At 39.2% G+C, this 19,039-nt stretch overlaps 1 protein-coding gene across 12 annotated transcripts in view; it reads right to left on the bottom strand.

Moving 5' to 3' along the window:
- The window catches only part of PARD3 (par-3 family cell polarity regulator), a 444,272-nt gene that overhangs the window by 97,603 nt on the left and 327,630 nt on the right, over positions 1–19,039 (bottom strand). For 8 of the 12 annotated variants that reach the window (XM_083880509.1, XM_083880504.1, XM_083880508.1 and 5 more), the window contains 2 exons: positions 18,278–18,388; positions 332–586 (listed from right to left, as the gene is read on the bottom strand). In XM_083880509.1, the coding sequence (XP_083736635.1) occupies positions 332–586; positions 18,278–18,388 (366 nt within the window). The remainder of the gene's footprint in view (positions 1–331; positions 587–18,277; positions 18,389–19,039) is intronic. The other 4 variants (XM_083880512.1, XM_083880506.1, XM_083880515.1 and 1 more) reach the window with 1 other exon arrangement.

Here is a 19,039-nt window from a genome sequence, read left to right as displayed (position 1 = left end):
CAAACATATCTGCTACAGCTTTGACAAATAAACCTGATTATGTTAAAAATTTGAATTTCATTTTAATGATACTCAACAGTAATTCCAGAAATTCCAAACCATCTGAAGAAAGAGAAGTAATGCAGTCGCTCTGCAGAAAGCAACCTTCCTATCCCATTCTGTAACAGGTTCATTTCAGTGAGCTCAATACTGTTTGCTCTACATAAAGGCTTTAAAAAGCCATTAATAAAAATGCAGCTCTGCCTTTCCAATTGATACAACCAGCTCCCATGACAAAAGCAGCACAAGGGCAGATTTTGAGAGGGTGCATCGATCGATGCGTGGCGCCTACCTGTCTACAGGTGAAGACTTTGAGTTCCGTGGTTTCTTCACTTGGGCGTACAAGGCCTCCACTGTCTGTCCCTCCCTGGGGCTCTGTGGCCGGGCGCTCAGGGGCATCGTGCCACTGTTCGGAGAGTCGTAGGCGGCGATCCCGGCGTACATCGGATCCGCGTCGCAGCCAAACGTCCGGTTAAACTCCTGGATCTCGGCATAGTCACGCTCCCGAGCTTGTCGCTCCCGAAATTCTCGAGTTTTCGCTTGGATCCTGGAAAATTAAGAGAAGGCTGAAACCAATGGATGTTCCTCCCTCCTGCGGCATTTGAAAGCAGCAGTCAGCAGACACTTTAGGTAGCCTGTCTTAATGGAAACCAGTGAAGGTCTCCAGTTTCAGTTTGCCATGAGGTCTCAAGTTTACCTCGGACATTGAAGCCTAGATGGAAACAATGAAATTGTTTCAATTAAATTGGAACAATCAACATTGGTCTTTAAGGAGTATGTCTGATTATCTTCTGTCTTCTGTTTCATTATTAGCTAAATAATGACTAGTCATAGATCCTGGTAAACAGAGTTAATCTATCGTGTCATGCTTCTTAGGATGTCTGTGCTATTACCTGGCCTGACAGTGTTCATATTGTATTGTACTCCATCAAAACTTATCAGATGTAATGGTTCTAATGAATGTATTTAGAGAAGAATTTTAATGTACTTTCTTAGCTTAAGACTACAAAAATCATATTTTTTTCAGAATTTAACATGTATAGGGATAGGATACAAAGATATATTTATGTCTGCATGCATGCAGTAAACAGCAGAAGCAGATTCTTGTATGATTCCTTGGAGGTGTGCATGCTTTTTAAAAAATATAAACTGAATCTGGCATCTCTCAAAGCAGGCTGCATCTTCTCAGAAAGTAAAAACATGTGCTTTGTGTTAAAGTTACAAATTAAAGGTGATGCTGGACAGGGTTTATATCTATGTGCACTAATTTAGCTATATGATAAAAAATGACAGATAGAAACAGATGACATTTAGGAATCTGACAAGCATAGGTCATATTTTCAATAGCACATAAAGCTATTACAAAAATTTGATCTGGGCTTCAAAGTCTCTTTGGTATTTTATAGAAGTTGATGTATTGCACACACATGCACAGCAAACTGACCACACCCCCCCTTTACACTGTCGCCCCAGACCAATTTAATGCTCTGTCATCATCGTGAAATGAAGCTGTCTCCTCCCTTCCATTAGTAAAATGTGCTCCTTTTTCATCTAATACAGCCATGACTACAGTGTGACAGCATCCATCCATGCAGACTACAGCTCTGTGCATCTCTGCTGTGTGCCATTTCCAAAGACATCTTGTCCACCAACTTTTAACAAGAGCAGCCTATTCAAACCCTCTGTCTCTTTCAAAAGCAAGCCTTGACTCTTCTGAAAACAGAAAAGCCTTAAAGTTAGATAACTTTGACATTCTTGGAAATTTTAAAATGGCCCCTTCAAGATTAGATTTGCAAAAACAAAAGGGAATACACAAAGGGTGGGATTCAGACTGCAGATAAAGATGTGAGATCTCAGTGCCAGCCACTTGTGCAGGCTCCCCTTATGGTGGCCAGGAGCTGCTGGCAGCAGACTCCAGAGTTAGGAACTATCCATGTGTCAGAGAATGAAAGGAGTCACTCTAGAGGCACTTTTGATGCTGTTGCTTAGGTCTTCCTTGAGAGCTTGGTTACCCAGCCTTGAGTGAGCTGCGCAAACATGAGCAGCTCTGGCCACCTGACATTCCCAGGTAATCCTGATGGACTGGGCAAGGACTCCCCCGGGTCATGCTGAAGTCTCAGAGCCTGTGACAGCCCAAATGACACAAGTCATCTGTGTTCATGCAATGTGAATCCAGCCCTGAGCTGGTATGTGAATATCAGAAATGTCTCTTCCTCAGACTGAGTCTCAAGCAAACCCTTCCTTTACTCTAAAAAGATCACCATAAAAACAAGGGAATACAAGGATGGCACGGATACATAGACATGTTTTTCCCCACAAATCCTGGAAGCGTTGACCATAGATAGTGATTTGGGATACAACTGATTGACTGAATTACCTTCAACAGCCATCTACATTGATGGTTCAATGATCTATTTACAAGCCCCATGTTCAGTCACAGTGAAAAGAAAAAAAATTAACTAACATAACTTTTCAATTTTGCAAATACAAAATTATTTTCTTTACTGGTTGCTTTTTATTTTAGTAGGGGAAAATGGAAGTAAAAACTATAATACTAGTTGGCTGAGAGAATTCTCCTCTACAATTTCAGCAACAATAGACTGGAATTGGTTTTTTGTTTAATTTACAGTGGAGAGATACTCAAATCTAAATCCAAAACTCATTTAAAACTTAGGGTTTAAGCAGGTGTATTTTAAAATAAAAATTTTACATTCTCCTATACCCCAAAGCTATTAATTCGGAAGTGTTACAGCCTTAATCACTTGGAAGGTATCTATGTAGGAGGAAAAGCAGGTCTGAGAATCACTTGTGCATGTTGATTCCTCTCACTGTGATTTACCTCCCAATTTGTAGTCCAGTATTAATTACTGTGTGAAGAAATGTATTTATCTACTGATATTTGTCCTTTTAATGGGAGAAGCAAAGGAAATCAGAAATTTCTTAGACACTGGTAGCTTTAGTTCTCCTTTAAATGGACAATTTATCATCACATACAGGAACACTATCTGACACCAATTTGAAGGAAAAACATCCATGTGTTTTAGATAACCAAAATTTCAGTGCATGAAATCAGACAGTATAACAATAATATGGCATAGAGTAATTCAATCAGAAGAAAACATTGTTACCTGAAGTGCTTATAAAACAGAATTACCTAGTGGTTAAAGGTGATATCTGCCTTTGTTACACAAACTGCTATGGGAGAAGGCAGTGAACTTCTGTGACTTTTGGCCATGAAGATCACATCGCTCCCCACAGGTGCAGACGTGAGTGTTACTATTTCATGTCAACCACCTTTTCTCCTGCATCTGCTATTGGCTCTTCAGTAGTTTGGATGCTGAGCCATTTGCAGCCAGAGCATTCAGGTTTTCCCACACATGGCTCCGTGAGGGATACTTATTCCCATTCAAGTGGGAAAGAACTGATTGTTAAAGTGTTATGCACGTAATTATGTTCACATCCACTAGGAAAATTTTTAGAGTATTTTCTACAATTGCTAATACAATGTATTAATACACATACATAGTATTAAAAATCAGAGTCTAAACACATTAATCTTCCTGTTAATTATAAACGAAGTACCCAGTAATTGTTTGCAATAATATTTAACAAAGGATAACACTAAAATTAAAGATATAGGATGTCCAACTATACCAAAACCCAAAATGTTCAGATTTTTTTTCTTTTAATTACTTTCTTGTGCTTTACATTTAAGCCAGTGTGAAAATGCTACCACTTTCACATGACAAAAGTATAGGTATTTTGATTGCTTAACATATTTTTGAATATTGCTTGAAATATATTTGGTTTGCCTTTTCAAGGGCCTACCACATTTAATCATTATGTCTTTAACTTGAAGGAACCAAATAGGGAAAAATATGTAGGAATATTCTTGAAAAGAATAAGAGCTCTCAGCTGAATACTGCACTATCCCTTCTGAATTTTAATAGCTTTTAACTCTGAATTTATGTTTATATAAGAACCTGAACTTAATATGATGCCATATTTTATGTTGGCCCCTCTGTGTGCTCGTGTGTGTATATGCTTGATATGCCCTAAATCATTTGTTAGCACAAACCACATCAAGTATCTATACGGGAAATGCCAGTGCAGACTGTTGTGGGGAAGATTAAAATGGTCATGTAAACACATTGTGCAGCACAGATGAGAACCTAGAACTCGCTCTGTGCTTCAGCCTTAATCAGCAACACCCCTACTAATGAAATCCAGTATCTGGAGAAGTGTTTGACCACAGTGCTTTGGTTTCATAATGTGGGTAAGTCTATTAAGCTGTCTTCACTGAATTGTATTCCTTCATGACACGGCACAATAAAAATGTGTATGTCTGAGATTTCAGATCAGCTAATTTTGAGGATTTATGGCCTTTCTAAGGATTTTGTGGGGGTTTGATGATAATAATAACAATGCTAATGCTTAACATTCACATAACACTTTTCATTGTCAAAGAATTTTTGCAAAAACTGCTAATCAATGTTTCAGTGTTTGAACTGAACTTTTAAAAATACAAAAGCTATCCTAAGAAGTTTCTAAACCCTTCCTGCTGAAGTGTTAATACTGAAAATGTCAACAACGCACTGTCATACTTTTGAGACTCAAATTATAATGTTCAGTATAAACTATCCTCATGCATTTGCGTGCCATTCAATTCAAAAGCTAATGATAACTGCTTCAAATGACAATATTGTTAGCTACAGAACTTCCTATAATTGTTAGAAGAGCTTTTCATTGCAAGCTAATCCAGTAATGATAGACATACCCATTGTACAGCAATTCCCATGCACATGAAATGGTGGTCACAAAAAGAAGGTAAAAGCTTTTGCACATCTGTCCCCAGCAAACAGCAGCTACCTCGTTCCCTTCTTAAAAACTGGGAGTGATATTCAGCTTTCAGATGAGGGCAACTACCATTTTAGACACCTAAATTTAGGTGTCAAAGTATGTTTTGACCTCCCAGGAGAGCTGGTCAAGATTCAGTCATATCAGGTAGCTGCTGCATGGTCCAGCACACAGTTCACTTGAACATCTGTAACATGGACATTTTAAGGTGAAGCCACACCCTTCTCCAGGCTCTACCAACTGTGTTGAGTAGCCCTTCCTTAACCACAAAGGGCATTTAGCCTTGTAACTCATTTGTGGGTACTAAGTAATCATATTCATTTCAGATTCAATTCTACCCTAAGCTAAATGTTTACAGCAGAACTAAACTTCAACTTTTTCCAGCAACAGAAAAGTCAAATCTGTGGAGATGGATGAGCTGTTGTTGCTAAAAGTGAATAAGCAAAGCGGTCAAAAGAAATCAACACTAATTTCATCTAAAGTTAGGAGTAAAATATAAATATATCCCAAATCCCCTGGGACCTTCAGTCTCCTTTGTTTGGATTTTTTCACATTAGTGATTTAGGTCATTGCAAGAATATCACTACTTATCTTAATTGATGAACACAGTATGGAAAGGATACTCATGGCTAGGGCATTACATTTGCCATTGCAATGGCAGCAATGCCCTCCCCTAAGAGCAGAAAAAAAGTTGGCTGCTGTTTCTGGTGTGCAATTGCTTGGTCAATTCAATTAATCCTCCTGCTGCTGCCAGGATTCAGCGACTGCCCAAGTGATAATCCACACCCTCGTCTTTTCCACCGAGACCCACTCATTTGCAAAATCAGTATTGAACGCTTGCAGTTCCACATATGTGAGATGGCTGACAATGTTTATTAAAGATTGAAACAGCATTGTGTAAGGACAGAAGCTTAATGACAAGCCATTCACAGCTGCCAGTTCTCAGTTCTTCTACCATCAGACTGGCATGAGCTGGGATGATGGATTGGAAACAGAGAAAAACAACAACACGTTTATAAAGCCAGTCAGCTTGTTCAAGTTAGTCCAGCGGGATGAACACATTCAGTCCAATTTTTGCCAGATATCGTTTCTAATAAAGAGGTCAGAAAGTGCATTGGCCAGCAGCCAGATCTTGTCAAATTTGTCCCCTCCTTCTTCGCTAGTGAAAAATACCTCGCAGGCACAGCACACCAGGTCTCACTGTTCCTCCTCCAACCTCCTGAACTGCCTTCAGGGCTTTAATGGCCCTTTTTCTAATTTTTGGCAATCAAGTCAATATGGGAGTTTGTCCTCTCCTGTATTTTTCTTTGACCTTTGTCTGGAGCCAAGCAGAATTTTTCTGACAACTACCCTTCTAATGAGGGTACCTTGATTATAGGCATTACTGTGATTTCACTCTGAACCGGCATATGACACTTAGCTTTTCTTACCATGATTAGAGCTAGTCAGTTATCACAGTTATAACCACCTCTCAGCAAAGCCATCTGCTTTCCTGGGAAAATCATTCCAAAAGATCGCTGTGCACAATGGATAATTCTGGCCACCAACAGCCACATCTTGTAAATAAGAAAGACATCTCCTCTTCCTCATTTCCCCCCATTTCATTCAAAACTTAAGCACATTTTTGAAAAAAGTCAGAGAACAGGGCCATGTAAATATAATTTTTAAATTGAAAGGCTAGAGACGCACATTTTTCAAGTCATTAAAAGAAAAATATTAACACTTCTGCCTTATCAGCTATAGATATACATGTGTGGCAAATTGACTGAAATATGACCATCCTCTGACCTCAGACACATGAGGAAACACATGCAAAATGTGGTCAGTTTGCACAAGCATACAGAGACAAAATCAGAAAGGCCAAGGCATAATGTGAAATAAAAGTAGCAGGGAGCTTTAAAGATGACAATAAATCATTGCGTAATTGCATTAGCAGTAAAAGGAAGAGCAAAGAAAAGGTTGCTCCCCTGCGTGGCAGTGAGGGAAGGATATTGACAGATGATGCTGAGGAGACCTAAGCCTTAATGGTTTTTCCCTTTGCATCTGTCTTCACTGAAATGGTTGACTGCAAGCAGATGACCAGCATAATTGACTATCACCAATAACAAAAATATCTTCAATACACCAGCAAAAAAAGTATCTAAAACCCATTTAAAGTAGTTGAAGTTCATCTGGCACACACAACCGTCTGAGGCAGCCTCAGACTTTTTCAGCAACTCAGAGAACTTCTTGAGGACAGCTAAAATACTAAAAAACTAGGAAAAGTCAAACATACCTCAGAGAAGGAGCAGAATTAAAGACTCATGAGTTTAACTTCAATCCCTTCATAAGTAAACTACTGGTAAGCACAGAGGAGATAATGGGACAAGCAGTAGCCACCATAGAGTTATCAAGAACAGATGTGGTAAAGTCAGTCAAATTCCCCTCTAAAACACGGGAAATGGCCTTGTGAACAGAGCAGAAACAGTCTCAGGCTAAGAAAAACAGATATGGGATGGATGCAATAGGCTAAATAAGGCTGCTCCTACAGAGTATCTAAAGAATAGCTTCACAGTCACCAGAATAACAGATTGAGATATTTTCTACGTGGATCACTGAAAAATCAGGGGTTTTCATTGTTAATTAGGACACTACTGAATCTTCAGAAAATGCAAATGAAGGAAATTTGGAGGAAAGGATTAACATTTCAAATGTTTTTGAAATACAGAGTAGACTTCAAAAATAGAATTAACTTAAATAACAGCAACTAGAAGGTAATTTATAGAGTTCAAATAATTAAACAATTAATTAAAAGTAGAGAAAAAATCTGTGAGTTGCTTTTTCAGGAATGGATCTGAAAGTTCTACTGGGTAACACATATGAGTCAGCAACATCAAGCTGTTTGGGGAAAAAAAAGACAGAGTGGGGACATAAGAGCAGTCTGCAAACACCGGAGAAAAAGAATAATGTGTTAGGTATTTAACTGAAGCAGGAATAGTTGAGTTAAGATACTGTGAGCAGGAACACTTCCTAAACAAAAGGCAATGGAAAAAACTGAGATAGGAAGCTGTTTATTGTAAACTAAAAAAAAGAAACCCGAAAACAAAAAAACAGGATGAAATACACATCTTGCGGAATGGCCTACCCTGCAGATCCTACTTTGAAAAAGTGACATGATCTCTCTTAAAGATCTGTAATTCTGCACTGACATAGAAATTTTACAGACATTTATTTCCTATGTATTGGTTCTACAACAGTGAGAAATATAACAAGGACTACATTTTTTTATTTAAAAAGGCTGCCCATCATCTCAAAATTAAAGAAATGTATCTACATAATCAGACAGTCTTAATTTTCTTTCTCCTTCAACAATCACAGCCTATCTGCCAATTAGAATATGTGATAGTACTTACTGTCTCTCTGAAGATCCCCCCTCCTCAAATCAGAAGAGATGCATGAGAATTTCAAAAACGTTTAATGAGCTACAACCCAGGAGGGCTGCAGTTAAAAAAGAAAAAAAAAGGTGAAGGATAAAGGTGATAAGGTGATTACTTTAAGTGCCCTAATATATTAAGGAGAGAACATTATGCTCATTTTTATAAGGAGTTGTATTAAAGAAGGCTATTAAAGAAGGCAGCAAAATACAAATGAAGATGTAAAGAAATGAAAAAATGCAGGAGAGAAAGTAAATATTATGCATATGAGCAGGTGAAGTGCAAACACCAATTTGAAATCAAGTGACATTGATGAAACTAAAGGAGACATGAAAATTATTTCCTCTAACCTTGTGGAATCTCTCATATATTTCACCCCCATCCTTCCTTATCACCTGACCTTCTTGATTCATCCTTTGTCTTTCCAAAGTGAAGACACGTCCCCCCAGCAGAGCATCTCAAACCCGCTTTCTTGGATGTTGCAGTAAACAAGTGAAAATCCTTGCTTACCTTTGAGTTAAAAACCCTGCAAATTGTCTTTCTTACACTTTAATGGAATTCCAGCCTACTTTGCAGTTAACAGTCTGCTACGTTTTAGGGTGGAGGGTTAGTCTGCTGTGCTTTTTTTAAAGAATATGTTTCAACCAGAGAATGTTGCAGGTACACAGGCAGCATAGGTCTCCAAAACAAACACTGCCTTGACTGAAATTTTCTGTCCTTATTTTCATGTCTGATCCAAGGATCAGTGACCCCAGCAGTGGACGATCACTCAAATGAGCAACCAAGACTGTTACCCTGCTGGGAACCATGTTGCATCAAAGAACATCATTGCTGGCTGAAAGTAAAATGGAAATTAGTTTTTCTTTTCCATAACAAAACTGGCCAGAAACCCTGATATTTACACCCATGACAACAGGTCCTTGATCATTAGATTATCTTAGCTCAAATCTCCTATTTAGCTCTTCTGCTGGACTGAAGTAGAAAGGAAGAGATCATGATATTCAACTATTGCTGAAACATGACATTGCTGAAACACAAGCTCCTGCTTTCATCCCCCCTTGATTTAAGAGCTCTGGTTTCCTCCTTCATGCAGATTTGCATGGACTATTTCTTCCCATACATTTTTTCCCCAACTGGAGAACAATTTCAGGAAGCAGCACTGTTGGGTAACATTTGAATGCTGCAGTTAGATGTGCAAGGAGCAGCTGCTCCCATGTGTGCAAGAAACAAATGACACAGGCATACCACATTTCAAATGGCACCATATATCATACCATGAATCAAATCAGTCATTCCCAGATACTGCAGGCACCAACTGGAGGTAGAGTTATGATATTGTTGTTATCAGCTGGCTGAGCTGAGCTTATCTATCCACCAGCCATGCTACTCTAGTTGAAGTCTAGTTACAAAAGTGGGCAATGGGCACAGAATTCTGCTGCTAGCTCTATTTCAGGTCCATCATTCTCTGTTTCCAGAGTACTACGTATAAAAGAGCCTAATCTGGATGTTGGAAAATGAAACAGTATGAAGTGACAAAAAAAAGCAATGAAAAACCTCACAACAAAGCAAAGGATTATATGAATCTCATACACTGAAGAGGAAAGAAAAGAAAAGAAGAAAAAAATGAATATAGCTTATTAGTCAATATCTTAACTCAGGACCCTCAAATTCACACCTACAATACCCCTGAGGATTCACTTCTAAAACCTGACTGGGTCACAGTACTGAGAGCACAAACCTCTAGCATGGCCAGAAACAGAGCCAGGTGTCTCATAATTCCTAAAAGGCTTGTTTAGTTACTGGTTACAAAATAAAGGATGCAGCTGCGGTCTGGAGGGAGGATCAATGTGCCTGATAGGAATGTATCATTAGGTATCTTTCTGGCTAGTCAAATACTTGCTGCTACATTTAAGAATTAGAAAACTGAGTGGGATCCATGCTTTGTTTTACTGTCAGAGTCCCGTATTGCAGTGTGGAAAACCTGACAGTTTTGAGTTCTGTTCAATTCAGCAAGAATAAGTTCATTAAGTTAGTAACTATGGTAGAGCTATTTTAATTCTCAAATAAGTCTTTGCCACAGAAACTCTGTCACTAAAGGAGAGTTCATATGACATCAGAGGATATGCTGCTGCCTTAGCCTAAAGTTACTGGCATTCTAAAATGAAACATTTTAGTGCTCTTACTTTGAATTGATATGTCTAAGAGAACACTGAATCTATTTATTTATTTATTTATCTACAAGACACCTTAAACTAATTTGCAACACAGAATATTGTAAAGACCACCTAAATTATGTTTTTTTCAATATATTGCAAGGGACTTGGCTAGACCTTGCCAAGTGCAATGTGTTGAACCACTATAGAAAAATAATGGAGAAAATATGCTTTTAGCATGATGTCTTAAAATCTCTGTAATTACAATATGTAGCTAAAAAATGTGTGGTGTTTTGTTTGAAAATCTACTCCAGTAACTATTATTCTACAAAGTAACTATTATTCTCCTTCAATTTACATAGGTCCCAAAGTCAGCATTTTTATGAAGTGGAACTGGCCTGAAAAGTTTTTCTGAAGCTCAATATTCACATGCTTCACTTCTATGTTCTCTTCCAAAAATTATTGCCATTGATTTTTTTTTTTTCATATCCTGCACGCTTATCCATTATGTATAAAAACACTGCCAAAAAAAATGCTACAAATCTCAATGAAACGGAGACAAGCAGACCCCATCACAAAATAAGTGAGAATGAGAAACATATTGCTCTGATTTTCTGATCACTGAGGAGCTGTTATGGGATGGGAAGAAGGTGAAAGTTTTAACAGAAAAATTTACAAATTACTTATATGCTGAATGTTTGCAGTAATAATGGTTTAAGAGCTAACAGTTTTCCTGAAAGCTGTTAAGTGGCATCAAAATACAGCAGCAACAAAAGTAAGGCTGAACCTTTGAGTTATGTCAAAAACACAGACAATTCTTAGACAATATAAGAAACAAAAATCCTTTCCTTATCACAGTATGTTGCCTTTTTTCCTTAAGTAGATGAAACTTAAGGAAAGTAAGATGAAACCACTTAATGAAAATATTTTGCTTAAGGAGGAACAAAGTTGGGGTTTTCCAATAAAAATATTATGGTCTCTCTGGGAAATCTGGAAAGACACCAAGAGTGTCCTGCTGTTCAGCCCCCTACTCCATCTGATACTTTAACAGTTCCAGATGGCCTTTACTACAGGATGACCTTCCCTCTATTCTTTTATTATGACCTTTGGGTCACAAATTATCTATAGGATGCTGCTGTCATTCTGTAAGACACTGCTGTACTCTTTCATCTAAAGAATAAAGATGCTTAACATTAAAACTCATCTTTGTTATGCTGACCTTCCAATGATGATCAAACCAGACAGTTATTCCAATCAATGTCATTGCTGCAGAAAATATGTTTCATTTTTTGCAACACTGACATTAAGAAACTAAGGCATAGTTTTAAATCAAATCAGTTTTGCAATCCTACTTGGCTAGAGAGCATGGCCTGTTATACTCATCTAAAATATCAAAAATATTGCTGCATCAGTTTTGATGAGTTACATTGATTAGAAGGATGTGGTGGGTTTGTTTTTTGTAAATTATTGATGTGGTTTTCACCCCAATGTCATTGATAGGAGGCAATAAAACTTTATGTAGGTTTTATTAATTATTTGTCTTTCTCTATCATCAGTAACAGAACACATTGAACTTATGTAGGAAAATATAATAAATAGTCCCAATGTACTAAATAAAGTAATAAGGTTAATTTCTTTCCTGCTGTCAGTAAATTCATGTTAGCAGTCTCTCGTCAGCTTGACATCAATTAATGATTTTAATTCCAGACTCTTGTCACAGTACTCACCACCCTCCCGTCTAATTAAAATGGATGATGCATGATGAAGGGAAAACACAAGACTTCTGTTCTTGTTGTAACATTTCTATTCATTAGTATACTTTTACAACAAAGGGCTTGTGGCTTTAATAGTGCTAGAGAAGGATGAAGAGAAGTTTATTACACGTTAGAGATAAAGACCCATATACCCTTAGGAAAATATAATACAGGAAGCATTTTATGGAATAACCGAATCCTTCGGGGCGGGAGGGGGGCGGGGGGGAAAAATCAGTTTTATTTTAACTATTAATGAGCAGGCAGAATGTTTCCCTCTAAATTTAGGGCAAATAACGCGTGAACGACACCCACTCTACTCGCAGCCTTGTTTACATCCGCACAAAAAAAGTGCTGTCAGCCTATTGACAGAGCTCCAAAAGTAACAGCAAATCTGCCAGTGCAGGACAGACGCCCGACCCGCCTCCGCCACACCGCCCCCCGAGCGCCGGCAGCATCGCCCCTCCGCGGCCGCCCAAAAACACCCCCGACTGCCTAAAGCCACCCCTGGCCGCCCAAAGCCACCTCCGACTGCCTAAAGCCATCCCCGGCCGCCTAAAGCCACCCCTGGCCGCCCAAAGCCACCCCCGACTGCCTAAAGCCATCCCCGGCCGCCCAAAGCCACCCCCGGCCGCCCAAAGCCACCCCCGACTGCCCAAAAACACCCCCGGCCACTCAAAAACACCCCCGGCCGCCCAAAGCCACCCCCGGCCGCCTAAAGCCACCCCCGGCCGCCCAAAGCCACCCCCGACTGCCCAAAGCCACCCCCGGCCGCCCAGCAGGGCTGTCCCCGGCTGACACCGAGCGGTCCCGGAGGAGCGCCGAGCCCGCAGCTCCCCCTCCCGGCCCCGCCGCTCCCCAGGCACCGCCCGGCCGGGATCCGGCACGGCGACGGCAGAGCCGTGTAGATGTAGCTCCCTTTGTAACCCGGAGGAACAAAAGGTCATGTTTTCCAAAACAGAAAGGGGGGAAATGAGCGCAGCGGGAGGTTTCTGGTGCAGACGGGAACTATTCACACGCACGCACCCAGCGCGGCACCGCTCTGCCGTGTTAAAACTGTCCTCAGACAGCACAGCACAGCCCAGCCCAGCACAGCACAGCACAGGACGGGAGTTTAGAGCCGCTGTGACCGAGCAGCGCCAGACCCCGGCTCTACAGGCCCCGTCTGACCGCTCTATCGCCCTCCCAGCATCTCCGAAGCTTCTGCCACAGCGCTTCCACCAGCACAACACTTTAATTCTCTCCCAAAAGGTTTCTCCTTATCTCCTCAAGGCTGATCCTCCCAAGACAGGTGTTTAAGCACTTGATTTTGCATCCATTTCAGTGGAAGTTGAGCAAGAATACAATACTAAGATTAAAACACGTTTATGGTAACACAGAGATTTATAGAACATAAGCAAAGCTCTTAAATCAGTGTATTAACCAAACAGAAAATATCCTCTAGACTTTGCTTGTAGGAGGAGGAAGTGCCTCTAGAGGCGGATTACTGCATAAACACTGTTTGCCCATAGATGGATCACCAACTCTGAATCATGAGATTACATGAGAATTGCAACTTTCATCTTTTAAGCATTATCCAGCAGTGAAGCATGCTGGATTCAGATGAATTTCTTAAAAACTTCACAAAGAGGTACGTTTAGTTCATTCCTCTGTTACCTACTACTCGGATACAAAGAGTAAAGTTGTTCAGGTCAGGGAGAACTTTCTTTGCTAGAGGAAGTCAGTCCAAGGCTGAAGATCACTGGCAAATACAGCCTTGCCATGTGTGCCAAGAACTGCACATGTCTGTGCTAAAGAAAGGAAGACCATGGCAAAGGTTTTGGAAAGGTTTTGGATTTGCTGACAATTTATTTTGTAATGAACACAAAGTTGAAATGGAAAGAAAAAAAAAACAACCACAAAAAAAGAAATTGAAAGACAAAATGCAAGGGCGTGGAAGAGGGAGAAACAAAGGTATCAGGACCTGCTGTTCGGAGGGATGTCTCTGTCCAACGAGGGCTACCAATAACAAACAGAAGACAAAAGCAGTAGGTTTTTTGAACAATTCTATATTCAGATCTCCTAAGAAAGAGACTACTAAAGGGCCTTGAAGAATTCAGAAAACATTTCAGGGCAATCAGGTTGTAGGATATCAATGGGCACATTGGCTAAATATTGAACAAACCTACTCTGGGAGGCCTTTGAAGACCAGATGTAGAGCATCTCTAGATTGGAAAAGTCTGTGGGGTTCCAGAGGTTTAGATGCAGCAGCAGAGCACAAGGTGACCACACATATGAACTGATTCCTCTTACAAAAGTTTCAAAATCTCCTTTTAAGTCTATCCAACATTGCAATGCTTGTGTAAAACTACAAGCAGTTGGAATCATCTCTAAAAACTCAGGATACTCACACATCTCCAGTCTGCAAAATCCAAGAGATCTTAGGAAGATATGCAAACCACAGGTACATCAGGAGACTCTGGATCTGATAAAAGACCTTCTGTAACAAAACCACAAAGGACCCAGGGCTGGTTTCTTAGCCTATCCCTGTGAATGTAGCCACTTTAGCAATATTCACAGTGGTACCCAGTTTGAGCACTCAAGTGATAGATAGACAAGATGACCACACAGCAAAGAGGGGCTCCAAATAAGCACATATGTAAAACAGCTTGATCGGGCACAGGACCACAGCTAACTGAATTTGGTTTATTCAGCTTTCTCAAGACTTGCAGTATAGATGGTTCCTTAGTAGACTCAAGGCCACAGTCAGAAAGACTATTGCCTAATCTTGCTTCAAATTCTCAACTGGTGCCACTGCTGGGGAGAACCCTTTCTAACAGCACAGCAGAGCCCAGCCAGATTTTAAGATCAGTGCTTGGCAGATACTCAAGGATAATGCAAGCAGACTTGTTTTTGTGCAGTAAACCAGGGTTAAAGCATAGTGACATGGGACAATGTTCTATGGCCTTGGATGAACTGTTATTCCAACATTTGGAGGATTTACAAAGAGCAAGTAGTTTACAGAATTTTTGGTAAGACTAGTGGGTGGTCTTATCAAGTACAACCCTAATTGTCCTGGTATTCCTTGTCATTGAAAGCTGGCTGTATTTTCAACTAGATAACTTCCTTTCTTGTTCAAAATTACTTTAAGATTGTCAGTAAACACACACCATATACATGTATATCCAACATATATAGGATGTAGATTAAGAGATACACAGCTTAAGAGATACACTCCTTAATCAAAGAATCACAGAATCAAGAAATTATAATTAATAATATATTTATGAAATGCCATTTTATTAATTTAATCATGGTAAATTGAAGAGCAATCATTTTCTTATTTGTCTCATAATCCATCTGAATGCTAGGTTTTAAAGAAAATACTACTGTAAGCACAATACTATTAAAATTAATAATTCCATAAAATGGTGGGCATGATTGATTTTTTAATGGGCTGTTCACTTGTTCTCTGACCCCCCCTAAGGATTTTTGCTCCTAGTCTCTCATACATAGTAAATTCATTAAATCCAACCTATTTCCCCAAAGCATTGCATCATTTTAGAGGTATATAGTATCAAATACCAAATAAAATAGAACAAGTGAATTGCACTGTTAAAAAAATTGAGAAAAAAACACACAGAAAACAAAGTTAAAATAGCAGCCATTATGAGCCAACACTGACAGTAATATTTTACTCTGTCTCCTAGTAAGCATTTTGAGGGATTGTTCAGTTAATTTGCAAGAGTACTCTTCATTAACAGCATGTATCTAACATCATTATTTTACAGGATCAAAAGAAAACTCTGCAATCTAACTGCAAAAATATTTAGTCTCTATGGACCAAATCAACGTCTGATTTTTTTAGAAACATAAGGAAGCACCTCACACATTCAGTTGCTATTTTATTATCTTTTATTAGTTGTACATGCGACTACCCCAAAGAAGTTGCATTCTCTTAGAGACATAACACAAAGGAAAGCAAATACACAGGGAAAGAGGATAATGGGAGGAGAAGGACCCGTGTTACTGTAACATCAAGCTGTTATGAAGTTCTGGCACATGCATTTTCTGCAGTTTCAGTGAACACATAAATTTTTTTTTATGACATACGAGGAGTGAGATTTCAGGAAAGATTCAAATTGGTTAGCATAACTTGATGGACAGGGATTAGCATTTGCTCCATGCATTGGGGGCTATACAAATAATTTCATAATTCTACCTTGGTACCCAGCGTGACTATTGCAACCTCTCTTACATCATCACATGGACAGTCTATACTCTGACCATTCTTACTGAGAGAGACAGAGAGACACAGAGAGACAGAGAGAATGAAGAGAGAGAAAACGTTACTAACTCAAGCGTCAAGTCTTTCTTCTTTTTATAAATGTATACGGCTGGTTTTCTGGGGACCTAATGTTACAAAGAAACCCTCAGGGCCAGCTGAGGCTCAGCAGTGTGTGAAGCCAGAGCACAGTGTGGTGCTTGTCTGGCCAACCATCCCCTGCCCTGAGCTGGGCACAGCACCCGAGGCAGCTTTCCATGGCTCTGCACCCCTGCCATGAGCTCTGTGGCTGCTCTATCCATGAGAAGGGAAGTTGGCAGCACAAACATCCTCATCACTTATATCGTTGAATTCCAGCCTTCCTCTTTACCATTTAATCTCCAAGCACTTTACTTTTAAAAACAGGAACTTTAATGACCCTGCCTCACTTTTGTTAAAAAAGAGAAAATAAAAACCAATCAGACTAGCAAAAAACATCCAGGCACTGTAATCCAGCCAGTTTCTATAATCAGAATGGATGGACAAAGACAAGAATAAATTTTTACATCAATTTATGATCGTATATCTGCTAAAGAGTAAAAAAATTCCCACAATGTAATCTAAACAGATGGTCACAAATGATAAAGTTTCTGGAGTTTAACAAGTTAAACCAATAAACACACACCCCCAGCCTGCCCTTACTGTAAATCACTCAACCCTAAAAGAACTGAAAGCAAACTATTTTAGGTATAACTGAGGAGTCTACAGAAGAGTTACAGTGGCTCTCTATTCCATTAAGCTGTTAATGATGAAGCCACCATTCATGAACTTTTATTCTTATTTGCAGAAGACCAAGTTGCATAGAGATGACAGTTAAAGAGATAATTATGACTAATTAATTATATCTCCTCTACAAGGACAAGAAAATTTCCCTCCAGAGTTTCTGTATCAATCCTAAATTCATGGCTGAGCTATAGCATGATTTTTAGATAAATAATTCTAGTGCACAGTTCACTTTCACTGCTAAATGTGTCTGAATCTATTTATCATTCAGCAATCAAATTTTGTGAAGTTTGTCTCCTTACTGAAGTGATGTCTACTCAAAGAGGTTGTCTCTCCACTCACATCTCCCAGTATAAGTTAACTGATAATCTAAGCTTTTCAAAATTTTGACTAAATTTATCTGAGACACCAGAGTCTAGGCCCAAATATCTAGGACTACAAGAGACAGGATGAAAAGCGGACTGGAAATATTGAGAAGAGCATATAACATACATATTATATAGTTTTTTTATGTTAAGGGAAGCTGACAAGGAAAAATAGAGGTACTCACCACTCATTTTTCAATTAGCAGTTTAATATACATATCATTCCATAAACAGACTGCATGACATATAAATAGACTGAACTCCAGTGACAAATATACTGGTAAGTATAATTTTTAAGTTTCTCCTAAATTTATCAGTGAAAAATCTATATATGCAAAATTCTGAAGAAAAATACAAAACATACTTCATTCTATATAAATATTTGTTTTCTGAAAATGTCAATAAAATCAGTTATAGAATATATAGAGCAAGCATTACATTTTATTACTTCAGTCACCTCAGTAAGAAAGGAGCTCTGTGTCTATAAAAGATGCTTAAAACAGCCAAAGGAGCTGTTCATGCTAATGTCCAAAATAAATCCAGCTTTGTCTTGTTATTTAAAGTATATAAACATATCAACATGTGGAAAATTTCATCAGTGAAAATTGAACTTGTTATTTAATTTAAAAAACAAACTCTCTCTATCAAGGTTTAAGCAAATACTGAAGTCTACCTCTCCTGTTCTTGCTTCATTCGTATTCTCTCCTCTTCTGAAGTAAGAGCTTCCTGCACTTTTATTTTACCAGTTTTCTCACTCTTGTCATCTTTGCGATGTTTGCCAAACCTGTTAATAACACACAAAAAAAGAATCTAACTTGCGACATGAACAAAACTGTATTTTCCTTCTTCCATGACAGAGTTCTCCAAGAGGGACTGCTGGGAAACCAGGAAGGGAAAGAGCAAAGACTTCAGAATCTCAATTTTTAGTATTGTCAGGCTGCTTTAGTATTTTCAGGCTGTTGGGGTTTTTTTTACACAAGTTTTTTTATTTTCATTTCACTCCTCTTAAGAGTTTATAGAATTCCTCACTGAAGAACAGAACAAACAAAAAAATAATATTTGGACCACATTTCCCTTTTATGTCAGGGTTTTTGGGCAGCTATTCTTAAACAGCCAAGCAATGTTTTAGAACACTATCTCTGCCCAAGCACTCAGCTCAGCTTTGCATTAAGGCTTCCCAAGGTGAATGTGAGGAGAGAGGGAGCTGCAGGTTCAACAGCTCCCAGGGCAGCACCGCCCCCCACACTCTGCAAGGGCATTTCACCACACAGAAGATGCCATTCAAAATTGTCAGTGTATTCTTTTTCAGCACCAGGGGTTCTTATTTAAACTTTATTACTCATGACTCTTTCCCCAGTGGTGTTCCAGTGTGGGAGGATGAGTGGAGGGATGGAGCTGTCTGAGCTGCCCTAGACAGAGATGGGTGCTGCCAACC

The sequence above is a fragment of the Zosterops lateralis genome, assembly GCF_965231275.1.
Source record: "Zosterops lateralis genome assembly, chromosome: 1".
Taxonomy (NCBI): Eukaryota; Metazoa; Chordata; class Aves; order Passeriformes; family Zosteropidae; genus Zosterops; species Zosterops lateralis.
The sequence above is the reverse complement of the archived record's forward strand: the minus strand, read 5'-3'. Positions and strand labels throughout refer to the sequence as shown.